The 27423-nt window shown below is 46.0% G+C and overlaps 1 protein-coding gene across 1 annotated transcript; it reads left to right on the top strand.

Moving 5' to 3' along the window:
- The first annotated feature begins 137 nt into the window (after positions 1-137).
- Positions 138-25353, top strand: LOC148140013 (zinc-binding protein A33-like). Its single transcript, XM_087979192.1, has 6 exons — positions 138-539; positions 4030-4125; positions 5435-5668; positions 8126-8148; positions 8242-8357; positions 18653-25353. The coding sequence occupies exons 1-6, from the start codon at positions 165-167 to the stop codon at positions 19213-19215; spliced, it is 1407 nt and encodes a 468-aa protein (XP_087835318.1). The 5' UTR covers positions 138-164; the 3' UTR covers positions 19216-25353.
- Positions 25354-27423: the final 2070 nt, after the last annotated feature.

Raw genomic sequence — 27423 nt, 5'->3', positions numbered from 1 at the left:
AATCTTATTTATCTTTTCTGTTTATCTTCCTACCTTGCCCTGCCTTTTTCTGGAATCTGTTTATAATGTTGCTGCTGGGATCAGGAAAGGAAACTAAAAGTATTTCACTGAACACTGATCACCATTTCACTTTGAGCACAAAGCACAGAGATTAATCCTTCACGATGGAAGCTGATCTTTCCTGTGCTGTTTGCCATGATCTGTATAAAGATCCTGTCTTACTCGACTGTGATCACAGCTTCTGTCAATCCTGTGTGACCCAGTACTGGGAGAAAGCTGACACTGCCTGCTGTCCTGTCTGTGGAAAGGAGACTTCCTCCAGGACCGTGAGACCCAACCGCACTCTCTCCAACATCGTGGAGACATTTGTGAAAAGCGGTGGAGGTGGTGAAATGCAGCAGGAATGCAGCCGACACAAGGAGAAACTGAAATTATTCTGTAAAACTGATAATCAATTCATCTGTCTTGTTTGCCAGTCTTCAAAAAGTCATCAAAACCACGAGGTGCTGCCAGTGGAAGAAGCTGCTGAAGAGTTTAAGGTGAGGGGACACCGGGTAAATTACAATACAGAATCCTGCAGGGATCATTCAAAGACTCAGGTTTGCATGTCTCACACCGGTTATTATTCAAATAATTAGCGAACGTTTTTCCTTCCAATAAATCACAGAGTGTGGCAGATTCCCTTTAATCTAAACTTCCTGTTTACAATGACAAAAAAAACTTATAATTATCCAGTTCCGTGCTTTTAATCTAATAAAACATCCTACGGCTTTTCACAGGAGTGTTCTCAAATTACATTAGACACTAAGTCACATCAAGTGATGTTAGAACAATGATCAGAAGCTTGGTCAAAGAGGAGAGGTTTATCTTCCTGAGAGAGAACGAGAGAAAAGGAGAGGGAGACATTTAAATTCGAGAAGCTCAGGGCCTGGAATGCGAACGGTGGCGACACCGATGGGGGAGTGATTAAAATGGGGGTGTTCAAGAGGCCAGAATTGGATTAGAGGAGGTGATGAAAACAGAGAATGGAATCCTGAACAGGGAACATTCAGAGATTCGGGTTTGATCATCTTTCACTAATTATCCTTCAATTACTTCGCAGTTAGATGAAATTGTTCACTTGAGAACAACAATGAAAACATATATCTAATCAGTGCTTTAAGGTCATAAAACTTGCAAAGGCCCATATCGGGAATGTTATGAAGTGAACTTAGACACCAAACCACATCAGGTGACATGAGGGCCATGGACAGAACTTGGTCAAACAGGGAGAGGTTTATCCTCCTGAGACAGAGAGAGAGAGAGAGAGAGAGAGAGACAGACAGAGAGACAAAGAGATTTTGGGAGAACATTCCAGAAGCTCAGGTCCTAGATGCTAAAGGTGTGGCCACCAATGTGGGGAGTGATGAAAATCGGGAATGCTCAGAATTTGACGAGATTGTGAGGCTGAAGGAGATTCCAGAGAAATGGGGAAGACAAGGCCAGGAAGAGGTTTTAAAACAAGGATGTGGAAGGTTTAACATTCAGGAGACTCCAATTATCCAAAGGAAGTGGTTCAGAACTCACCAAGATAGGTTTATGACATTTACTAAGAAACAACCCTTCAGATATCACACATGATATCAATAGGCAGATAGGCCAAGTGCCATGTACCAGGTGAGAACAGTTTCCTGGTCCCAGATCAGACAGACGGATGGGGGAAGCAGGAAGAAGCTGGTCTCCATGGCTGACAGTGCAGTCTCCTCAGGACAGTTGACCTCAGCACCCTAACCTTTGGGACATTCTCAGGCTGCTCACATGGTGAGTGAGAGCCCGCCCTCCCCCCTCCTCAACACGGAGCGGCCCATCCTGCACACCCCATGACTGCTTCTCCTCTTCCTCACTCTGCCATGTGAAAGGAGGTTGTAACCTTGACCATGAGAGTGCATTCCATGTATGTGGCACGTAGCTCACTCTGACTCTCACTGTCCCAGTGACCCAGCCCTGTAACCTTGGAAAGAGTAACATGTATAAGGGATCCATCTCCATCTCCTCCTTATTCAGAGTCCCAGAGCAGTGTAGGCTCCTGCATGGCTTCATATGCAAGCACTGTCAAGCCTCCTCCTCCCTCCCTCCATCCACCCAAAGCTGCTGCATGGGAGTTACCCCTCAAAGGGAGCTCACTGTATCGAGTGACTTGGCTGGGAGTTCAGGGTTCTGACAGTGCATCTCATGGCAATGTTTAGTGAGCACTTCATGTGAGCCTTCAGTCCATAACTTATTGCTGACACAATGTCCAGTTTACAGTCAGTTTGGGATATTGTAGCTGTACATTAACTGAGTCTCCAGGGCTCAGGCCTCTCCCCTTCGCCCCATGCATTCTCTGTGAAGGACATTATCTTGAAGGTACTGAGAAGATGGTGAATCTTCAATTCTCACTGTAATCCTTCAACATGAATCCTCCCCCTCTAACTTCCCCAACAATACTTGATGATCTGATCCTTTCCTCTGTTCCCCACCCTCTGCTATGCTCCTCTCCCCCCGGTCACTGTGTCTATTTCAAAATTTTCATTGACCTCCGAGCCCAGACCCATCCAGCTCCCTACTCCAGCCTAACCCTGACACTGCCCCTTGTCCAACTCCCCTACTCCCTCACCCTCACCAACACCCTCATTGTCACATACAGTGCCTCACTCTGAACATGTAACTCCCACCCTTCCTTGCCCCTCCCCCCATGTCCCCATCACTTTCACTCTCCTTTCTGCATCTTCCAACCACATCCTTTAAGTTTTCTTCCCTGTCCCTGCCTTTCCCCCTTCCCACCATTATCTGGCCCTTTTCATTTCACACCCCTATTGTGTTAACCCCCTCCTGTCTGTCTCAGACCACATCTGTGCTTTTAACCAGCCTGGCTGCCTCACTTGGACAGGCTATTAGCCCTGGACCTGCTGCCTCCCTTTACTGCTCCATAACCCATTGGAGACGTCTGTTGTGACAGTGACTACTCCCAGGCTGGAGTCCCGCTGTCCTCCTGGGTGGCTCCTGCTGTGACCGAGTTGTGAGCAGAGCTGTTAGTGCGGGGAGCGTGGTGTCAGGCAGACGAGGGACATATGGGAACGAAATTAAGCAGAAACCCATGAACCAGGGACAGAAGACACCATCAACAACCATAGAAACATAAATATTTACAGCACAGAGGGAGACTATTCATATGGTGGTGAAGTTTGAGAATTCTTGAACCCAGAGACCTGTGCCAGGTCAGTCACTGAGTATGTTCAAGACAGAGATCCAGCAATTTCTAGATAGTGATGGGATCAAGGGGATATGGGGATAGTGCAGGAAAAGGCACTGATGTAGATGATCAGCCCTGATCTAGAATGGCACAGCCCAGCCTGAGGGGCTGAATGGCCTACCCCTGCTCCAATGTGTCTGCTCAGCCTATTGTATCTGTGCTGGCAGATAAAGAGCCATCAGTCCTCCATCTGTCTCTTTAATAACCTTACCTTGCTGTGTTGCTACCTTCAGGAATCAGTGGACATGTTCTTCAAAGTCCTTCTGTGCCTCTACACCTCTCAGTATCTGACCAGTCATTGTGTATTCTCTCCAAATGCATCACCTAACACTTCTCCAGAATGAATTTCATTGGCGACTTCTCTGTCTCTGTTTGTTATACTGAACACCATGAAGCAACATTTGTACTTTTATGGCCTTCATTTGATAAAACCAGAGAAAGTTATTGCAGGAAGAGGCTATTCAGCTGGTCATTTCTGAATCAGTGTAAATACAAATTTAACACTAGCCACCCATACTGATCCCATCTTCCAGGCCCTTACCTTGCAGGTTACAACATCTCTCATGCCTCCACAATCAAACTAGGCCGCAAATTCCAGACAAATGTCACTAATTGACTGAATGTTTTTCTCTGACTTGATTTAATCATTCCCCCAATCATCCTAAAGCTATGCCCACTATGAATTTCAATTTGATGATGTTTCATTTTTGGGGATTGTATTTCTGAAAACATGCTAATCAATTGATGGTTTTGTTCAGGAGGAACTGGAAACCTCCCTGAATCCAATTCAGGAGAAGAAGAAGGAATGTGAAAGTGTCAAAAGTGATTATGAGAAAACACTGTCCCACATTCAGGTAGTTATGATCTTACTTTGTTCTATATTTTGTACAGAATTGTAACCATTCAGAATTGCACTGTGCGGAATTCCAGTCTCCATATTATAAATAGATAGTGCATGAACTAACCTGGATATTTTCAGGAGGGAGAAGAAGGTTGAGAGGTGACTTAACTGAGACATGTAAGATAATCAGAGGGTTAGATAGGCTGGACGGTGAGAGCCTTTTTCCTCAGATGGTGATGGCGAGCACAAGGAGACGGAGCTTTAAAGTGAGGGGTGATAAATATAGGACAGATTTCAGAGGTTGTTTCTTTACTCAGAGAATAGTTGGGGCATGGAATGGACTGCCGACAGCTGTAGTAGACTCGCCAACTTTAAGGACATTTAAATTGGATACACATATGGATGAAAATGGAGTAGTATAGGTTAGATGGGCTTCAGATTGGTTTCACAGGTCAGTGCAATATCGACAGCCGAAGGGTCTGTACTGCGCTGTAATGTTCTATGTTCTATCAGAATTTAGCACTTTTTTGGAATGATTGAACAGGTTGAGAGTCATTTCTTTGGAAAAGAGAAGACTGAGGCTAACCTGTTTGAATTTTTTAAAATTCTAGTAGGATTTGAAAATGTGCATCCAGAGAAGATGTTTCTACACATCACAGATTTGACCAGATTGGGAAAGATTTAATAATTTACTGATATGAGTCGGACATGAACAGTGCATTGGGTACAGGAGTTAGGGGATCATGTTGTGACTGTACAGAAAATTAGTTATACCACTTCTGGAATACTGCTGGAATTCAATTCTGGTCTCCCTGTTGGGGAACTGAGTTATAGGGAGAGGCTGAATAGGCTGGGGCTGTTTTCCCTGGAGCATTGGAGGCTGAGGCATGACCTTATAGAAGTTTATAAAATCATGAGGGGCAGAGATTGAATAAATAGCCCAGGTCTTTTCTCTAGGGTCGTGAAGGCTAAAACTGCAGGCTAGAGGTTTAAGGTGAGATGAGAAAGATTTTAAAGGGACCTGTGAAGAGGGTGGTGCATGTATGGAATGAACTGCCAGAGGAAGTGGTGGAGGCTGGTACAAGAATAACATTTAAATGACATTGGGATGGGTGTATGAATCAGAAGGGTTTGGAGGGATATGGGCCAAGTGCTGGCAAACGGGACGAGATTAATTTTGCATATCTGGTCAGCATGGATGGGTCTTACTGAAGGGTCTGTTTCTGTGCTCTACATCTTTATGACTCTATGACTGCTCAGGCTGAACAGTATTTTAAAACTCTTCATTTGTTTTTGTTCAATCTGATTATTATTTCCCAAAGGACCAAGGCGTAAAAACAGAGAAACAAATTAAAATTGAATTTGAAAAACTTCACCAGTTACTCCGTGAGGAAGAGAGGATTGTGTTGGAAGATCTGAAACTGGAAAAAGAGAAACGCAGTCAGGAGATGAAGGAGAGGATTGCAAAGATAACAGAGGAAATCTCATCCCTTTCACTCACTGTTCAGGATATTGAACAAGAGCTGAGGGAACAGGACAGCATCACATTTTTAACAGTAAGTATTTATTTTCCTTCCCTTTGCCTCTTTTCTTTGAGATTGCGATGATGAATTGCAGATTCTGTCCTTAAAATGTAGAGTATAAACCTCACTGAGTAACAGCACGCCAATGACCTGGGACATTGGGTTTTCTCTGTCTCACACCCAAGAGCACTAACTGCTGTCTTCAACATGGAAATGACACAATCTGGAGTGTGTCCACTACAGGGAAATATTACAGGGGAACATTGTAATGAGCTGAAACCATGAGGAAAATCAGCTTCATAAAGAGTGAGAAACCCTCAGGATGGTCAGACCATTCTCCCCTGAGGGTACATTTCCAGTCCAGCTGCTGATCAGACACTGGGACCTACAGTGCATTGTCCAGTCAGGCTGGAACGTGTTTACAGTGTCCCTGGCTGGAACAGGAATGATTCTGTCCAGGAGAGAGAACTCTCCACAGGGTCAGATACACAGACAGATCGAGCTTTCTCTCAGCAGTTAAATAGTGAAATGTTCAGACAATGGGAGGGGTGTGTCCCCACATGACAACCATTTATATCAGAATCAATATGATTTTCTGTAATTTCCACTGTGTTCAGTGAGCCCCTGAGAACTTAATGTTGGTAATTCTCTGTTGTGCATTGAAATGCTGAAGGGGGCGGTTTGTGAAGCAGTGTGATACCAACAGCAAGGGTTCAATTCCCATCACTGTCTGAGGTGACCATGGAGGACCCTCCTTCCCAACCTCTCCCCTTGTCTGAGGTATGGTGGCCCGCAGGGTAATCACCACCAGTCATCTCTCCCCAATGAGAGAGCAGCCCTATGGTCTGGTAAGACTATGGCAACACCACCGTCTGTGGTACCAGTGTGGGCTGAGGGATAAATGTTGACCAGGACACAGGGAGAGCTCCAGTGTTCCTCTTGGGATCTACTCAGTTCACCTGTTATTTTAATTCAAAAAATATACTTTATTCATAAAGCTATCTTTATATACACAGGCAGTAAAGCAGTTTGGTTCTGTACAGTCACATATGGAGAAACAACAAACATTGGAGCTTGACTCTATCCACCAAACAAACCAAAGGCAGTTGTGACTTGTCCAAGACTAGATTTACATACATTTGAGGCACCAGGAAGGACTGATAACTGAACGGAATCACTTCAATAGAAAGCCCTCAGACAGTGGTCTTTCCCCACTGTGCCTGGGCGGCAGCTGCCCCAAGGTTTAATGTGACCCTCAGCACGTAGTCCTGGGCCTTGGAATGTCCCAGTCTGCAACAGTCAGTCAAGGTCAACTCTGTTTGGAAGACCAACAAGTTTTGGGAGGACCAAAGAGCATCTTTCATTGCGTTGATGGTCCTCCAGGCACAGTCACTGTTTGTCTCGGTGTGTCCCTCGGGGAACAGACCATAGAGCACAGAGTCCCGCATCAGGGAGCTGCTCTGGATGGACCTCGACACAAACCACTGCATCTTCCTCCAGCCTTCCTTTACAAAGGCCCTTTCCAGAAGGAGATGTGTGACAGTCTCTACTCCCTGCAGCCACTTCGAGGGCAGCGTGTGGTGACACAGACTGACCGGGTGTACATGAAGGATCTCACAGGTAGTGCCCTCTCTCACCCCGACAGGATCCAGCCTCTCCTTTTCCCTCAGGGTATCAAGGATGCTACGTGCTGACCACTTCCTGATGGATTGTGGTGAAAGGTGTTTCTCTTTGTAAATGTCTCCGTGAAGGACGGTGATGGGGAACAGTCCAACTACTTGGAGCATTCCACAGCAGCGAGGCCAGGCCCATCCTTCCCAACACCGGGGACAGGTAGAACCTCAGTATGTAGTGACACTATTCAATGGGGAGAGAGTGTGGAACCTCAGTTTAACAGCTCAGCTGAAACCTAGTCCCTCTGACAATGGAGTTGCCATTCAGCTGGTTGGTCATTGAGCTCAGAGTGACTCACAGTGAGTGTCCCTGACATTATATTTCAGTCTGTATGCTTCAGGGTTTCAGGTTACACAGAGTGACCTGACTGCAGACAAAGATTCGGAGACTGTCTGATGAGTCCTGGTGCTGAACATAAAACTAAAAGTGCAGCTTCACCCTCTTTCCATGAGGGTCAGTGAATTCTATGGGACAATCCTGGTGTAGATTCCCAGAAACATTTGTCTTCAGGACACACACACATTATAACAGGGAAGTAAACATTAAAGTGACTCTGTAAACAATAAACTAATCCCAGCAATTTTACATCCATGAAGATATTCCAATTCGGTTGTATCTCTGTGAGTTGTTCTGTGCAATAAGATCCAGTAATTTGTAATATTGTGGAGTAACTCAGTCTAGGGAGGACAGGAAGACACTGCCTAATAACTTCCTGAATTTAAAATGTTCATGTTTTGGGGAATCCAGTCTGGAAATTTACTTTTTGTCATAAAATATTCTCGAAACACTAACTGTAAAAATGGTTTTGTTCCACAGAAATTTCTGGATACAAAGCAAAGGTAAAGCTTACATCCTTGATTTGATTTTTATTTCTAACATATCCCTCTTCCACCCTGGAATGACCCAACACTGACCTTTGTCTCCTGTTTCAGAGTGAAGCTAACTCTCCCAGAGCCACAGAAGGTTTACCCTTTAATAAATGTGGACAAGTACATTGGCTCCCTGCAGTACAGAGTGTGGAAAAAGATGCTGACAGTGATTAATACAGGTGGGTGTGAGCTTACTGAAACCAGCTCTTCAACAACTCTCATATTTATGAGTAGAAGAGAGCTGTGTATTCACAAATAAATGTTTAATTGTCTTTGTAACTGATAAGATTTCACTTCAATCAGTTTTCTCTGAAAATACAGAATTGACTGATCACAGAGTCACAGTGACCTGCTCCACCTGCTGGACACTCCTAGTATTGCGAAGGGACATTGCTTCTTCAACCTCCCTTTGTGGATCATTGACCCAACATTCTGTTTATCTTTATCCATCTTCCACAAAACTCCAACATAAGATCCTGTTCCTTCTTTGATTATTCTGTCTAACAGCAGTCAGATCGGATTGTGATTAGATTAGATTACATTACAGTGTGGAAACAGGCCCTTCGGCCTAATAAGTCCACACCGACCCGCCGAAGCGCAACGCACCCATACCTCTACATTTACCCCTTACCTAACACTACGGGGAAGTTAGCATGGCCAATTCACCTGACCTGCACATCTTTGTGACTGTGGGAGGAAACCGGAGCACCCGGAGGAAACCCACGCAGACACGGGGAGAATGTGCAAACTCCACACAGTCAGTCACCTGAGGCGGGAATTGAAGCCGGGTCTCCGGCGCTGTGAGGCAGCAGTGCTAACCACTGTGCCACCATGCCGCCCATGGTCAGAGACTAAAGGTCACAAGTGACTGTTTGTTTCCAACTGAAGGACTTCCCTTAAACTGATGTCAGTGGCTGCAGCTTCCAGATAAAAGGCCTTGTTGGGGTGGACAGCTCCCAGAGCTGGGCCAGTCTGCAAGTCCCTCTCTCTGTCACACACACCGTCTTAGTCTGCACCTCGTCACGGGGCAGCACTCTGAAAGCTTCTGATTCAAAATAAACCTGTTGGACAATAACCTGGTATTGTGTGACCTTCTGACCATGTCTGTCTGTCTGTCTGTCTCTCTCTTTGTCTCTCTCTCTCTCTCTCTCTCTCTATGATAAGCACTGTCTCTCCCTGTCAGATGTACTGTCACTCTCTCTCTCTGTCACACACACCATCTCTCTATCACACACATCATCTCTCTCTCTGTTTCACATTCACTGTCTTCCTCTCTCTCTCTCACTCTGTCACACTCATTGTCTCTCCCACTATCAAACACATCATCCCTCTGCCCCTCTCGCTCTCTGTCACATAAACTATCTCTTTCTCTCCTTCACTGCCTTTCACACACACTGCGTCACTCTCTCTCTCTCTCTCTGTAATACACAACCCCTGTCTCTCTGTCGCACTTGCCATCACCTCTCTCCTATCTCTCTCTCTGACACACCCAGTCTCTCGCTCTCTCTCTATGTCACACAAACATCTTCTCTTTCTGTCTGTCTGTATCTCTGTCGCACGCACCGTCACTTGCTGTCTCTGTCTCTGTCACATGCACCATCTCTCTCCCTCTCAGTCTCACAGACTGTCACTGTCTCTCTCTCTCTGTCATACACACCATCCCTCTCTCTCAGTCACACTTGCCATCTCACTCTCACTCTTTCTCTGTGTCACACACACTGTCTCTCCCTCTCTCTCTCAGTCACACACACCATCCCTCTCTCTCTGTCACATACACCACCTCTATTGTGCACACCATGTCTCTCCCTCCCTCTCCCACTCCTTCTCTCTGTCACATTCACTGTCTCCCTATCTCTCACTGTCATGCAAACAGTCTCTCTCTCTCTCTCTCACTCTGCCCACTGTCAGACACACCACTTATCTCTCTCTCTCTATTATCACACTTGCTATCTCTTACCCTCTCTCTGTCATACTCACTGTCTCTCCCTTTCACACGCATCCATCTCTCTCTCGCTATCACACACCGTCTCACACACTCTATCTCTCTCTGTCACGCTCACTGTCTCTCTCTCTCTCAAAAACCATCTCTCTCTCTCTCCGTCATACACTCTCTCTCTCTTTCTCTCTCTGTCAGACTCGCCGTGTCTCTATGTCTCTCTCACTCTGACACACTCCTTAAGCTCTCTCTATATCACACACACCCTGTCTCTCTCTATCACACTCACTATCTCCCTCCCTGTCTCTCCCACTCCCTCTCTCTGCCACACTCTCCATCTCTCTATCTCTTGCTTTGTCACATCTTGCCTCTCATTCTCTTTGTCATACACATCCTCTCTCTCTCTGTCAAAAACATCACCCCTCTCCCTCCCTCTGTCACACTTGCTGTCTCCATCCTTCTCTTTCTGTCACACTCACTGTCACTCTCTTTCACACGCACCAATCTCTCTTCGTCGCTGTCACAGACACAGTCTCTCTCTTTCTCTATGTCACACACACAATCTCGCTCTCCTTCTGTCACACTCACTGTCTGTCACATCCACTGTCCCTCTCTCTTCATGAAGAAACTGTCTCACCCTCTGTCACACAGAATGACTCACTCTCTCGCTCCCTGTCATTCATAACTTCACTCTTGCTGTCATACTTGCAATCTTCCTCTCTCTCTTTCTCTCTGTGTTACACACCATCTCTCTATCTCTCTGTCACAACTCTGTCTCTCTCTCTCTCTCTCTCTCTATTTCTGTCTCTATCACACTCAAAATCTCTCTCTCTCTCTCTCTCGCTGCCACATACAGTATCTGTCCTGCCTCTGTCCCACAAACGGTCACTTTCTCTCCCTCACCCTCTGTCACACACCGCCTCACCCTCTCACCCTCTATCACATACACCACTTCACTCTCTCACCTCTGTCACTCACACACGGCCTCACTCTCTCACCCTGTGTGACACACACCACCTCACTTTCTCACCGTCCATCTCACGTACACCACCTCACTCTGTCACACACACCACCTCACTCTCTCACCCTCTGTCACACACACCACCTCACTCTCTCACCCTCCGTCACACACACCATCTCACTCTCTCACCCTCTGTCAGTCACACCGCCTCTCTCTCACCCTCTGTCACACACATTGCCTTACTCTCTCACCCTCTGTCACACACACCGCCTCACTCTCTCACCCTCTGTCACTCACATCACCTCACTCTCTCACCTTCTATCACACACACCATCTCACTCTCTCTCTGTTACACATAACCTCTCTCTTTTCATCATACTTGCCATCTCTGACTCTCTATTTCTCTCTGTCACACACACCATCTCTCTCTCTCTCTCCCTGTCACATGCACTATCTCTCTCTCTCTTCCTCTCTGACACACACACCATCACTGTTATGCACACCATCTTGTTCTCTCTCTCTCTGTCACATAAACTGTCTCTTTCTCTTTTTTCATCCTCTTTCACACACACCATCTCACTCTCTTTCTCTCTGTAATACACAACCTCTCTCTGTCACACTTGCCATCACCCTCTCTCTCTCTATCTCTGTGACACACACAACGTCCCTTTCTCTCTCTCTCTCATCGTCTCTGTCAGATACACCGTCTCTCTTGCTTTCTCTCTCTCTGTCACACAAACCTTCTCTCTCACTCTCTTTCAACACACATCCTCTCTCTCTATGTCACACTTGCTGTGACCCTCTGTCTATGTCTCTCAGTCACACAGACTAAGTCTCTATCTATCACACACACCATCTCTCCCTCTCTCTCTGTCACACACGCCATCTCTCTTCCTCTCAGTTACACACACCATCTCTCCCTCTCTCTCCCTCTCAGTCACACACACCATCTCTTTATATCTGTTTTATGTGAAATACACAATGTTTCTCTCTCTCACTCTCTCTCTCCCTACCTCTCTCTCTCTCTCTCTGTCTCAGTCACATGCACCATCTCTCTCTCTGTCACACAGTCTCTTTCTCTCTATGTCACACACATCCTCTCTATTGACACACGCACTGTCACTTTCTCTCTCGCTGTCTCTCTGTCCATGCACCATCTCTCTCTCTCTGTCACACACACTGACAATGTATTGCTCTAACACCAGCAATGAACAAATTAACAGAATTACTAACTATTCCCTAATTGAATTAAATTCTACTGGAATGAATGCTGTTTCAATAACACAGTTCCCACTTATAAATCCAGTTAATAAGAGCAATAAATTAAACTTAGTCTCTCAACATTACACAGTCTATGTCTTCCCCGCTGTCTCCGATCTTCCTTCTGCTGACCTCACATCACAAACACCTTTCTTTTGATGAGTCTTCGGTGAGGATTTGGAGCTGGAAATGGTGCATTTGATGGGTCCTTGTTAGAGAGCTTCATCATATTGTGTCAAAGTCAGGTTTGTCTCTCTATGGCATTTGGCTTCTCTCAATTTTCACAAAACCCTGCCTTCAATATTCCTGATGATGCACCAAATTCTCACAACGTGATTGGTTTCAGGCTGTAAACACCATCAGTTTTTTAATTCAGTGGATTTTGAATGGCAGAGGGTTTGGTTTAAATTAATTGGTCACATTCGACTTGTCGTCAAAACAGCAGCAAACCTCAGGTGTCCGTGAACAAAGCCAAAAGTAACATGTTTCCGTTTTAGAGCAGTCTGTCTCCCACAGCTGCACACAGACCTCCTTCTCTGCTGAACTCCAAGCTTAAAGAGCACTTTTCCTCCGAAAGGGACCACACTCTGCTTTTCAATTCATTTACAATTTTACTATTTTTACACACCAACTTTGTGACACTGTCACACTCACCATCACTCTCCCTCTCTCTCCTACTCTCTCTCTGTCACATACTCATCCTCTCTCACTCTCTCTGTCACAATCACCGTGTCTCTCTCCCTGTATCTCTGTCCCTCTGTCATAATCATTGTCTCCCTCGCTTTCCCTCTCTCCGTCTGTCTCTTTGTCATACACACCACGTCTTTTTGTCGCACTCACTGTCTCCCTCGCTGTCACTTTGTCATTCACTGTCTATAAGTGTTCAAAGTTTGTGTGAAGATTTGTAGCTCGGGTGCTCGTTGTTGTGGTTCTGTTCGCCGAGCTGGAAGTTTTTGTTGCAAACGTTTCGTCCCCTGGCTAGGCGACATCATCAGTGCTTGGGAGCCTCCTGTGAAGCGCTTCTTTGATGTTTCCTCCGGTGTTTATAGTGGTCTGTCCCTGCCGCTTCCGGTTGTCAGTTCCAGCTGTCCGCTGTAGTGGTTGGTATATTGAGTCCAGGTCGATGTGTTTGTTGATGGAGTTTGTGGATGAATGCCATGCCTCTAGGAATTCCCTGGCTGTTCTCTGTCTGGCTTGCCCGATGATAGTAGTGTTGTCCCAGTCGAATTCATGTTGCTTGTTGTCTGCGTGTGTGGCTACTAAGGATAGCTGGTCGTGTCGTTTCATGGCTAGTTGATGTTCATGTATGCGGATCGTTAGCTGTCTTCCTGTTTGTCCTATATAGTGTTTAGTGCAGTCCTTGCATGGTATTTTGTACACTACATTCGTCTTGCTCATGTTGGGTATCGGGTCCTTCGTTCTGGTGAGTTGTTGTCTGAGCGTGGCTGTTGGTTTGTGTGCCGTTATGAGTCCTAGGGGTCGCAGTAGTCTGGCAGTCAGTTCCGAGATGCTCCTGATGTATGGTAGTGTGGCTAGTCCTTTTGGTTGTGGTATGTCCTTGTTTCGTGGTCTTTCTCTTAGGCATCTGCTGATGAAGTTGCGCGGGTATCTGTTTTTGGCGAATACCTTGTTCCTCTTCTTCTTTTTGGAGTCCTGGTGTACTGCAGTGTGTTGTGGCCCTTTTGAATAGTGTCCTGATGCAGCTTCGTTTGTGTGTGTTGTGGTGGTTACTTTCATAGTTTAGGACTTGGTCTGTGTGTGTGGCTTTCCTGTATACCCTTGTAGTGAATTCTCCGTTTGGTGTTCTCTGTACCATCTCGTCTAGGAATGGGAGTTGGCTATCCTTTTCTTCTTCTCTCGTGAATCGGATTCCTGTGAGTGTGGCGTTGATGATCCGGTGTGTTTTTTCTATTTCCGTGTTTTTAATGATTACAAACGTGTCATCGACATATATACAAGGTATTCGCCAAAAACGGATACCCGCGCAACTTCATCAACAGATGCCTAAGAGAAAAACCACGGAACGAGGACATACCACAACCAAAAGGACTAGCCACACTACCATACATCAGGAGCATCTCGGAACTGACAGCCAGACTACTGCGACCCCTAGGACTCATAACGGCACACAAACCAACAGCCACGCTCAGACAACAACTCACCAGAACGAAGGACCCGATACCCAACATGAGCAAGACGAATGTAGTGTACAAAATACCATGCAAGGACTGCACTAAACACCATATAGGACAAACAGGAAGACAGCTAACAATCCGCATACATGAACATCAACTAGCCACGAAACGACACGACCAGCTATCCTTAGTAGCCACACACGCAGATGACAAGCAACATGAATTCGACTGGGACAACACTACTATCATAGGGCAAGCCAGACAGAGAACAGCCAGGGAATTCCTAGAGGCATGGCATTCATCCACAAACTCCATCAACAAACACATCGACCTGGACCCAATATACCAACCACTACAGCGGACAGCTGAAACTGACAACCGGAAGTGGCAGGGACAGACCACTATAAACACCGGAGGAAACATCAAAGAAGCGCTTCGCAGGAGGCTCCCAAGCACTGATGATGTCGCCTAGCCAGGGGACGAAACGTTTGCAACAAAAACTTTCAGCTCAGCGAACAGAACCACAGCATTCACTGTCTATCTCTGTCACACATATACATCTCTCTCTCTCTATCACACATATCATCTCTCTCTCTCTCTCTCTCTCTCACTCACTCTCTCTATGACACACACTGTCTCGCTCTGTCTGTCTCTCTTTCTCACTCTCACTCTATCACAGTCATTGTCTCTCACTCTGTCACAGACACCGTCTCTCTCTTCCTTTCTCTCTGTCAAATGGACCATCTCTCTCTCTCTCTCTCACTCGCTCACTCATAGAATCATAGAGAGGTACAGCACAGAAACAGACCCTTCGGTCCAACTCATCCATGCCGACCAGTTATCCTCACCTCATCTAGTCCCATTTACCAGCACTTGGCCCATATCCCTTGAAAACCTTCCTAACCATATACCCATCCATCTGCCTTTTAAATGTTGTAATTGTACCAGCCTCCACCACTTCCTCTGGCAGCTCATTCCTTACACACAACACCTTCTGCATGAAAGGAAGATGTGTTGGACATTTTGAACAACTTGAGGATAGACAAGTCCCCCGGGCCTGACGGGATATATCCTAGGATTATGTGGGAAGCAAGAGAGGAAATTGCAGTACCGTTGGCAATGATCTTCTCGTCTTCACTGGCAACGGGGGTGGTACCAGGGGACTGGAGAGTAGCGAATGTTGTGCCCCTGTTCAAAAAAGGGAATAGGGATAACCCCGGGAATTACAGGCCTGTTAGTCTTACTTCTGTAGTAGGCAAAGTAATGGAAAGGGTACTGAGGGATAGGATTTATGAGTATCTGGAAAGACACTGCTTGATTAGGGACAGCCAGCACGGATTTGTGAAGGGTAGGTCTTGCCTTACAAGTCTTATTGAATTCTTCGAGGAGGTGACCAAGCATGTGGATGAGGGTAGAGCAGTGGATGTAGTGTACATGGATTTTAGTAAGGCATTTGATAAGGTTCCCCATGGTAGGCTTATGCGGAAAGTCAGGAGGCATGGGATAGAGGGAAATTTGGCCAATTGGATAGAAAACTGGCTAACCGGTCGAAGGCAGAGAGTGGTGGTAGATGGTAAATATTCAGCCTGGAGCCCAGTTACAAGTGGAGTTCCGCAGGGATCAGTTCTGGGTCCTCTGCTGTTTGTAATTTTTATTAATGACTTAGATGAGGGAGTCGAAGGGTGGGTCAGTAAATTTGCAGATGATACGAAGATAGGTGGAGTTGTGGACAGTGAGGAGGGCTGTTGTCGGCTGCAGAGGGACTTAGATATGATGCAGAGCTGGGCTGAGGAGTGGCAGATGGAGTTCAACCCTGCCAAGTGTGAGGTTGTCCATTTTGGAAGAACAAATAAGAATGCGGAATACAGGGTTAATGGTAGGGTTCTTAGTCAGGTGGAGGAACAGAGGGATCTTGGGGTCTATGTACATAGATCTTTGAAGGTTGCCACTCAGGTGGATAGAGTTTGTAAGAAGGCCTATGGAGTATTATCGTTCATTAGCAGAGGGATTGAATTCAAGAGTCGTGAAGTGATGTTGCAGCTGTACAGGACTTTGGTTAGGCCACAGTTGGAGTACTGTGTGCAGTTCTGCCTCACTGCTGCCTCACAGCGCCAGAGACCCGGGTTCAATTCCCGACTCAGGCGACTGACTGTGTGGAGTTTGCACATTCTCCCCGTGTCTGCGTGGGTTTCCTCCGGGTGCTCTGGTTTCCTCCCACAGTCATAAAGATGTGCGGGTTAGGTGAATTGGCCATGCTAAATTGCCCGAGTGTTAGGTTAAAAGGGGTAAATGTAGGGGTATGGGTGGGTTGCGCTTCGGCGAGTCGGTGTGGACTTGTTGGGCCGAAGGGCCTGTTTCCACACTGTAAGTAATCTAAAAAAAATCTAATCTTCTGGTCGCCTCACTTTAGGAAAGATGTGGAAGCTTTGGAGAGGGTGCAGAGAAGATTTACCAGGATGTTGCCTGGAATGGAGAGGAAGTCGTACGAGGATAGGTTGAGAGTTCTCAGCCTTTTCTCGTTGGAACGGCGAAGGATGAGGGGTGACTTGATAGAGGTTTATAAGATAATCAGAGGAATAGATAGAGTAGACAGTCAGAAACTTCCCCGGGTACAATAGAGTGTTACAAGGGGACATAAATTTAAGGTGAAGGGTGGAAGGTATAGGGGAGATGTCAGGGGTGGGTTCTTTACCCAGAGAGTGGTGGGGGCATGGAATGCGCTGCCCGTGGGAGTGGTAGAGTCGGAATCATTGGCGACCTTTAAGCGGCATTTGGATAGGTACATGGATGGGTACTTAATCTAGGTTAGAAGTTCGGCACAACATCGTGGGCCGAAGGGCCTGTTCTGTGCTGTATTGTTCTATGTTCTATGTTCTATGTTCTAAAAGGTTTGCCCCTCAGGTTCCCCATCCCAGGGAAAAGACTTTATCTCTTTAACCCTATCCATGCCCCTCATGATTTTATAAACCTGTATAAAGTCACCATCAGCCTCTGATGCTCCAGAGATAATAGCCCCAGCCTACTCAGCCTCTCCCTATAGCTCAAATCCTCCGACCTGGCAACATCCTTGTAAACCTTTTCTGCATCCATTCAAGTTTCCCAACATCCTTCCGATAGGGGTGAGACCAGAATTGTACATAATATTCTAAAAGTGGCTTAACCAATGTCCTGAACAGCCACAATATGACCTCCCAACTCTGATACTCAGTGCTCTGACCGATAAAGGAAAGCATACCAAATACCTCCTTCACTATCCTATCTACCTGCAACTCTACTTTCAAGGAGCTATGAACCTGCACTCCAAGGTCTCTTTGTTCAGCAACACTCCCCAGGACCTTACCATTAAGTGGAAAAGTCCTGCTCATTCTATCACTCACCATCCCTCTCTCTATCGCTCTCTGTCACACTCTCTGCCTCTCTCTCTGTCTGTCACAACTGCTGTGCCTCTCTCTCTATCACACAAACCATCTGTTTCTCTCTCTGATACTCTCGCCAACTTACTCTCTCATTCTATCACACTCACTGTCTCTGTTTACATCACACACACCTCTCCCTGAAACCACACAGTGTGTGTGTCTCTCTGCCACACTGACTGTCTCTTTCTCTCTCTCTGTCACACTCACCGTCTCTCTCTCTCTCTCTCTCCCCCTGTCAGAGATACCATTTCTTTCCATCTCTGTTTCTGTCACACTCGGCATCTCTCTGTCAAATTCACCGTCTCTCTCCTTCTCCGTATTTAGCCCAGACATAGTTCCCCTCTCTCTGTCACACACATCCTCTCTCACTCGCTCTCTGTCTCACACACTGTTTCTCCCTCTCTCCCTCTTTCTCTCTGTCACACACACTGTTTCTCCCTCTCTCCCTCTTTCTCTCTCTCCCTCACAGCATCTCATCTCTCTCCCTCTCCCTCTCCCTTTCTCTCTTTGTGACACACTGCCTCTCTCTGTCTCCCCTCTCCTCTCTCTCTCTGTGACACACTGTCTTTCTCTCTCTCTGTCCCACCCTCTCTGTGTAACGGGGTTTCCTCAGCCTCATTGCAGGGTCTATCCCAAGTGCTGTTTAACTCCTTCCCTGGGGATGAATTTCTAATCCTGGATCGTTGCTGATGTTCCCAGTCACTAAGCGGCTGTGAGAGTTACAGTGAGTGTGACTAACATTTTATTGTTGTCCCTCTGTTCCCAGCTCCAGTCACCTTGGACCCTAATACAGCCCATCCTGCCCTTCTCCTGTCTGAGGACCTGAGCACCATGAGATACACCAGGAATCGGCAGCAGCTTCCCGACAATCCGGAGAGATTTGATTACTGTGTCAGTGTCCTGGGATCAGAGGGATTCACATCAGGGAAACATTCCTGGGAGGTGGAGGTGGGGAATAAGACTGCGTGGGATATGGGTGTGGCCAAGGAGTCCATCAACAGGAAGGGGCAAATCTTCCTGAATCCAGGTAATGGGTATTGGGCACTGGTGCTGAGAGAGGGGAATAAATACTGGGCTGGTGAGAAACCATGGAAATGGTTAGAGCTGAGTGTGAGTCCGAGGAAGGTCCGAGTCTGTCTGGATTATGAGGGAGGGAAGGTGTCCTTTTATAACTCAGAGAACAAGAGCCATATCTACACTTTCACTGGGACATTCACTGAGAAACTCTATCCTTACTTCAGTCCGTATCTGAACACAGAGCCTCTGAAAATCTGTTCCCAGAGAGTAACAATCCAGGAGGATGAGGGATTTATCCCATCTTTCAAATAAAGACCCTCTCTGTGGGGGGAAGGGGAAGATCCCACACACTGGGTCACTGGATGGGGGAGGGGAGGTCCCCATTCTCCTTGCAGGGGGGTGTTTGTCCTGACTGTCTGAACCTCTTCCTCGGCTGGTTCAGTGCCCAGGGGGTCCCTGGAGATTGGAGATGTGGTCCTTGGGTACACTTCAGGCCTTCAGTGGCTTGTGGGCACAGGGGCACTGGACTGTGTCATTAATCCTAGAAACGCCATTTTACTAAGATTCAAGTTTCCTTTTGAAGTTTTTTTTTATCACAGTGGGTCAGTCATGTCCCTTTTAAATCTGCGTGTGTGTGTGCGTGTGTGTCTGTGTGTGTGCGTGTGTGTCTGTGTGTGTGTGTCTGCATGTGTCTGTGTGCGTGTGTGTGTGTTGCTATGTGTGTCTGTGTGTGTGTCTGTGTATTGCTGTGTGTGTCATGTGTGTGTGCATGTGTCTGTGTGTGTCTGTGTGTTGCTGTGTGTCTGTGTGTGCGTGTGTGTCCGTGTGTCTGCGTGTGTGTGTGTGTATCTCTGTGTGTGTGTGTCTGTGTGTTGCTGTGTGTGTCTGTGTGTGTGTGCGTGTCTGTGTGTGTGTCTGTGTGTTGCTGTGTGTGTCTGTGTGTGTGTGTGCGCGTGTGTGTCTGTGTGTGTGTATGGGTGTGTGTGTGTCTGTGTGTTGCTGTGTGTGTCTGTGTGTGTGTGCGCGTGTGTGTCTGTGTGTGTGTGCGTGTGTGTCTGTGTGTGTGTCTGCGTGTGTGTCTGCGTGTGTGTGTGTGTCTGCATGTGTGTGTATGGGTGTGTGTGTGTGTTGCTGTGTGTGTGTGTCTGTGTGTTGCTGTGTGTACCTGTGTGCGTGTGTCTGTGTGTGTGTGTCTGTGTGTTGCTGTGTGTCTGTGCGTGTGTGTCTGTGTGTGTGTGTGTTGCTGTGTGTGTCTGTCTGTGTGCGTGTGTCTGTGTCTGTGTGTTGCTGTGTGTGTGCGTGTGTGTCTGTGTGTTGCTGTGTGTGTGTGTGTGCGTGTGTGTCTGTGTGTTGCTGTGTGTATCTGTGTGTGTGCATGTGTGTGTGTATGGGTGTGTGTGCGTGTGTGTGTGTCTGTGTGCGCGTGTGTGTGCGCATGTGTGTCTGTGTGTGTGTGTGTCTGCGCGTGTGTGTGTGTGTCTGTGTGTGTGTGTGTCTGCGTGTGTGCGTGTGTGTCTGCGTGTGTGTGTATGGGTGTGTGTGTGCATGTCTGCGTGTGTGTGTATGTGTGTGTCTGTGTGTGTGTGTCTGCGTGTGTGTCTCTGCGTGTGTGTGTATGGGCGTGTGTGTGTGTCTCTGTGTCTGTGTGCGTGTCTGCGTGTGTGTATGGGTGTGTGTGTGTGTGTGTGTGCATGCGTGTGTGTGTGTGTGTGTCTGCGTGTGTGTGTATGTGTGTGCCTGTGTGCGTCTGCGTGTGTGTGTCTGTGAGTGTGTATCTGCATGTGTGTGTGTCTGTGTGTGTGTGTCTGCGTGTGTATGTGTGTGTCTGTGTGTGTGCGTGTGTGTGTGTCTGTGTGTGGGTGTGTGTGTGTATGGGTGTGTGTGCGTGTGTGCGTGTCTGTGTGCGCGTGTATGTGCGCATGTGTGTCTGTGTGTGTGTATGGGTGTGTGTGTGTGTCTGCGTGTGTGTGTGTGTGTCTGTGTGTTGCTGTTTGTGTCTGTGTGTGCGTGTGGGTCTGTGTGTGTGTGTGTCTGTGTGTTGCTGTGTGTGTGTGTCTGCATGTATATGTGTCTGTGTGTGTGTGTCTGCGTGTATGTGTGTGTGTCTCTGTGTCTGTGTGTGTGTCTGCGTGTGTGTGTATGTATGGGTGTGTGTGTGTCTGTGTGTGTGCCTGTGTGTATGTGCGTGCGTGTGTGTCTGTGTGTGTGCGTGCATGTGTGTCTGTGTGTGTGTCTGCGTGTGTGTGTCTGTGTGTGTCTGCATGTGTGTGTCTGTGTGTTCATGTGTCTGTGTGTTCGTGTGTCTGCGTGTGTGTGTCTGTGTGTTCATGTGTCTGCGTGTGTGTGTGTCTGCGTGTGTGTGTGTATGGGTGTGTGTGTGTGTCTGTGTATGTGTGTGTATGGGTGTGTGTGTGCGTGTGTGTGTGCGCATGTGTGTCTGTGTGTGTGTATGGGTGTGTGTGTGTGTCTGCGTGTGTGTGTGTGTGTCTGTGTGTTGCTGTTTGTGTCTGTGTGTGCGTGTGGGTCTGTGTGTGTGTGTCTGTGTGTTGCTGTGTGTGTGTGTCTGCATGTGTATGTGTCTGTGTGTGTGTGTCTGCGTGTATGTGTGTGTGTCTCTGTGTCTGTGTGTGTGTCTGCGTGTGTGTGTGTGTATGGGTGTGTGTGTGTGTGTGTGTGTGTCTGTGTGTGTGCCTGTGTGTATGTGCGTGCGTGTGTGTCTGTGTGTGTGCGTGCATGTGTGTCTGTGTGTGTGTCTGCGTGTGTGTGTCTGTGTGTGTGTCTGCGTGTGTGTGTGTCTGTGTGTTCATGTGTCTGTGTGTTCGTGTGTCTGCGTGTGTGTGTCTGTGTGTTCATGTGTCTGCGTGTGTGTGTCTGTGTGTGTGTGTGTATGGGTGTGTGTGTGTGTCTGTGTATGTGTGTGTATGGGTGTGTGTGTGCGTGTGTGTGTTGCTGTGTGTGTCCTTGTGTGCGTGCGTGTGTGTGTGTGTTGCTGTGTGTCTGTGTGTGTGCGTGTGTGTGTCTGTGTGTCTGCGTGTGTGTGTGTCTGCGTGTGTCTGCGTGTGTCTGTGTGTGTGTGTCTTCGCGTGTGTGTGTATGGGTGTGTGTGTCTGTGTGTGTGTGTCTGTGTGTGTCTGCGTGTGACTGTCTGGTGAATTGATTATCAGCAACGAGGAACTGGCAGACACAGAGAATGCTTGTGTCTGTTTTCACCAGAGAAATGTGAAAGGAAATCTCAAGAATACGAGAGAGAAAGTGATAACCATTGGCCGCATTTAGAATACAGTGTACAATTCTGGTCACCACCAGTTTCATTTCAACCAAGAATCCTCATGCCATTTAATCAGAAGACATGGATTTTGAACTCCGAGAGAACTGCGGATGATGTAGATCAGAAACAAAAACAAGAACTGTGGAATTATTCAGCAGCTCTGGTAGCATCTGTGGAGAGGAATCTGAGTTTACAGTTTGGGTCCAGTGACCCTTCCTCAGAACAGACACTGCAGAACCTGTGAGCTTTTCCAGCAATTTCTGCTTCTGTTTCGGATTTCAAAACCCCTTTTCCCCACTCCAATCCGCGCCCTTCTCTGCTTGCTTTGTTAATCCATTATGTATTTAAATTCATTTATTACCTCAAAGGCGATCTCAGGATTTTTTTCACGATTTCACTGATGTTCTGTTTCTGGATCAGTCTGTCAATGTTTGTTGATATTTTCCATGGACCTCATCGCCATCTGGTGGTTGCGATGGACAGCACATGTGATTTCCCCGGCGATGACCGGTTTTCGACATTTGGCTTCACACCAGGTTATAGTCCAACAGGTTTAATTGGAAGCACTAGCTTTCGAAGCGCCGCTCCTTCATCAGGTGATTGTTCAGAACTTCCTGAACTCACCCGGAAGATTCACAACGGACTCAAAATATTACCGGTAGGTCTGCTTCGGTCTCCAAAGATGCTGTCTAGTCCGCAGAAGATTTGCAACCTTTCTATGATTTTTATCACCGATGTCTAGCATACGCAGCATTTTAGTTTTGGGGCCGAACCGCCTACAGTACTCGCTGTGATTGTCCCTGAATTATATTTGGCTGCAGTACCACTTACTTCCAGACGGTGGCGGTCCTGTACTATCTATAACATCGCGGTTCAGAAATCCCCGAGCTCCCTGTTCCCCGCAGTACCGCTCACCGCCAGAGGATGTTATGTCGCACCAATAATTTTTCATTTGGGATTAAATTGTTGAAATGGAAACTGACTCACTGGAACTATCCAGGGGAAGTGGAGACTTTGTGGTCCATTGGAAATGTCCCTGTCCCTGAATCAAGTCGCACTTGCGGAATTGATAGCTAAGGAAATTGTGCTCATATCTCGTCCAAGAAGCTTGAGAAACAACTTGCAAATCCTTCTTACATTTAGCAGTAGCTGGTGGAACAAGAACAGGCTGAGATTCCAGGATATGGAATTGGAGCTTTCACTGTTACCTCAGCTGCAGCTTGGAGCTGAATTGTGAAAGTCATAACCATAGAGTTCTGAAGAAGGGTCATTGAACCTGAAATGTTAACTCTGCTTTCTTTCCACAGATGCTGCCAGACCTGCTGAGTTTGTCCAGCGATTTCTATTTTTATTTCCGGTTTCGAGCATTCCATTTTGTATCACAGTCAATTGGCTGAAGTATAAAAACACGTAATAGGAAAGACCATGGCTACTCCACTCATCGATGCCCCTCATGATTTTATAAACCTCGAAAAGGTCACCTCTCAACCTCCTACACGCCACTGAGAAACGTTCCAGCCTATCCAGTCTATTATTATAACTTAAAGCCTCCATTTCTGATAACATCTTGGTAAATCTTGACTAAAACCTCTCCAATGTAATAATAACCATCCTATAGCAGGACGATTGTACTCCAGCAGAGGCCTCACCAACATCATGCACAAGTTCACCAAGCCGTCCCATTTCCTGCACTCAAATGCCTGAGCAATGAAAGCAACTGCTCCTGTACTGGTGAAGTTTTGGGATCTGGCAGTTTGAGCTGATAGCTTTTTAGAAGATGGATTTGGTGCATGATCTTTGTCTTTTTTTCATCATTAAGAGCATATTTGTGTCACTGGTTTGACAAGTATTTATGGCTAAATCATAATATCCTGAGAGTTTCCTTCCAGAACCATTATAGCCCACTTCCAGTCAGGGAAGAATTTCCGGATTTTGACCCAATTACAGAGAAAGAACAGTCACATATTTGGAATTCCTGACTGTGAAAATGTGATGAAATAATCAGGAGATGTAATTTGTTTTCGTTTACTTTGCAGATTTCAATGGCTTCTTTTTTTATTTTTTATAATATATTTTTATTAAGAAAAAATAGATTTTTAAATATTACAACAAATGCAAAACAATGCAATTCAAAACAGTATAAAAATAGTACAAAACTAAACCCAATTAATAAAAAAATTCCCCAGCCCACTCTCCTATACAAATGTATAAACATATATAGAGAAGTATAAAATTTAAAAAAAAACTAAACTAGCTATTTAACTAAATAAATAAATACCTAACAACAAACAAATAAATAGTAATAACTCAGTCCAGCCAAACGAAACACTCATACATTCACAGTTCCTCCTCCCTGGATATTGGACTCATGAAACACAATCATTACGGCTATATAAAAGTCCTTGTTAGTGTGGCAGATAAATCTGTGTCCAGGTATTTCAAAAAGGGTTGCCATGTCTTGTAAAAATTCTCAGTTTTGTGGTGTACCATATTGGTGAGAAAATCCAGGGGAATATGCTCCATAACAATCTTCCGCCAACCCGACAGGCCTGGGGGGTTTTCTGATATCCAACCCAGCAAGATATTCTTCCTTGCACAGAATGTAAGAATATTGAAAAGTTTTGCCTTATGTGAGTCTGCAGGAAATACAATAGGTAGGCCCAAAAGGAGCGAAATAGGATCCTTCTCCACCCCTACACCTAAAATCCTCTCCACTGCACCCACCACAGCGCTCCAATATGTTTGAAGCCTGTCACAAGACCAAAGACAATGGGTAAGAGTACCCGTACAGATTTGCACTTGGGACATACTGAAGATACCCCTGGTTTAAATTTTGACAAACGGTCTGGGGTTCAGTGGACCCTGTGGAGAATTTTCAACTGTAAAGCATGGGTCCTATTGCAAATTGATATCTTCCTTGCATTCTCCCAAATATCCTCCCATGCCTCTGAAGAAACTTCAACACCCAGCTCTCTTTCCCACATCTTGCAGAGTCGATCAGACTCATCTGAGGTGGCACCCCCCAATTGGTGATATAGAGTACTGACAGGGAGTGTACTCTTAGCCCTTAGTACCCCTCTTTCTATGTCAGATTTGTAGGGATCAGTCAAAAGTGTGGTTTTGTTTTGAATAAAATCCCTAACTTGAAAAAAATGAAAGAGGTCTCTTGTATTAGGTAACTTGTACTTCTGTACTAATTGATCGAAGGACATCATTACATCTCCCTCAAATAAATCACCCATGCAAGATTACCCCTAGCTGCCCAACGTTTAAATTCTGAATCTATCATACCCAGTTGAAAACCCAGCATACCCACTAAAGGTGTAAACAAAGATGTTTTACCAATATTACCTTCCCTCTGCAGAATTGCCCTCCATGCTTTAACAGTATTGATGACTATTGGGTTATGGCAATATTCCCTAACTGTCCTCACCTTGTCCAAAAACAGCAAACTGGTAAGGGGGCACCTTGCCTGGGAGACTTCGATATCTAGCCATATTGAAAGAGGGTCCCCACAAACCCAATCACTCCCGTAGGTCAAAAGCGAGCTTAATTGGTAAATTTTAATGTCCGAAAGGTCTACTCCCCCCAATCTGTGAGGCAACTGCAGTTTGGCTAATTTAATGAGGGGCTGTTTATGGTGCTAGATAAAGGAGCTGAACCAACCGTTCAGTCTCCTGAGTGTTTGTTTATTGAAAATCAGGGGGAGCATCCGTATAAGGTATAGCAAACGAGGGAGAATATTCATCTTAATAAGCGCTATGCGACCCAACAATGAGACTGGAAGTGCCTCCCATCTTTGGAGATCTTGTTTAATTTTTTTCAAATAATTGAGTAAAATTGGCTTTGAACAGCCAATCCAGAACTGGAGTAATGAATGTGCCCAAATATGCAAAACCCCCCTGTGACCACCTAAATGGGAATCTATAGTCACTCTCAAGAGCCAACTCTTTTGTAAGACCACCCATAGGCATTGCCTCTGATTTAGCAAAATTAATCTTATACTCTGAAAAAGCGCCAAACGCGTGAATGCATTGTATCAGGCAAGGCAATGAGACTGCTGGATTTGTCAAGAAAATTAGAACATCATCTGCATACAGCGAGATCTTATGTAATTTTGACCCCACTTCTGGAGCTGATATATTGAGATCCCCACGAATGGCCTCTGCCAACGGTTCAATCACCAACGTAAAAAGTAATGGTGAAAGGGGACAGCCCTGCCGGCTGCCCCCAGAAATATTAAAATTGCTTGATCGTACCCCGTTGGTAATGACAGCAGCGAGGGGTACACTGTAGAGAACCTTTACCCATCTTATAAAAACTTTGCCCAGACCAAACTGGTCAAGAGTATAGAAAAGGTACAGCCACTCAACTCGGTCAAATGCCTTCTCTGCATCTAAAGAAATCACCAATCCCTGCCACCAGATCCAGGGTTACCGCAGGGGTCAGAAAAAAAATCAATCCTCGTGTGACATCTATGCGGATTGGAGAAAAACGTGAAATCCCTACCTGTAGTGTGGAGACACCTCTAGACGTCCACCAACCCTAATTCCCCACACAAACCCAAGAACTGTTTAGTTTGTGCAGAGGGTGTCAAGGAACCTTTAGGCAACCTGGCTACTGTGGGGTCCATAAGGCAGTTAAAATCTCCCCCTATAATGATGTGCCGAGAATTGAGACTTGTCAGTTTAGAAAAAGCATCGACCAAGAATTTAAGAGGATGAGCTGGGGGTCAGTAAACATTTAAAATGCCATATTCTTCCCCATTTATCAAGGCTTTAAGAATTACAAACCTCCCGTATGTGTCTTTAACACATTCCAACAATTTAAATGAGAGATATTTCTTAACCAATATAGCCACTCCCCTACTTCTGGTATTAATTGATGAAAAATAAACTCGGTCATTCTGCTGTAATTTCAGATGCTCCTTGTCATCCAAATGTGTCTCCTGTAACAAAGCAATATCCACCTTCTCCTTTCTAAGACTCAAGAGTACCTTCTTCCTCTTAATTGGTGAGTGACTTCCCTTGATATTCCAGGTACACCATTTAATCAAATCATTAGCCATAATCTTCTGCAATTACATTTAAATTCCAGAGAGGAGGAACCCAAACCACAAATTGCTGAGCCTTCATGTCATATGGTCCGCCAAATATAAAAACTACATAAATTAAAACCACTACATTTAACAAACATACAAGATTATTAAAAATAAAAAAACAACAAAACCAGAAAACAAACCAACATATAGA

The sequence above is a fragment of the Chiloscyllium plagiosum genome, unplaced genomic scaffold (assembly GCF_037043375.1).
Source record: "Chiloscyllium plagiosum isolate Xiang-an unplaced genomic scaffold, Cpla_swu_hap1 HiC_scaffold_35, whole genome shotgun sequence".
In the NCBI taxonomy this organism is placed as follows: domain Eukaryota; kingdom Metazoa; phylum Chordata; class Chondrichthyes; order Orectolobiformes; family Hemiscylliidae; genus Chiloscyllium; species Chiloscyllium plagiosum.
Note: the sequence above shows the minus strand (reverse complement) of the source record. Positions and strands in the feature narration are given on the sequence as shown.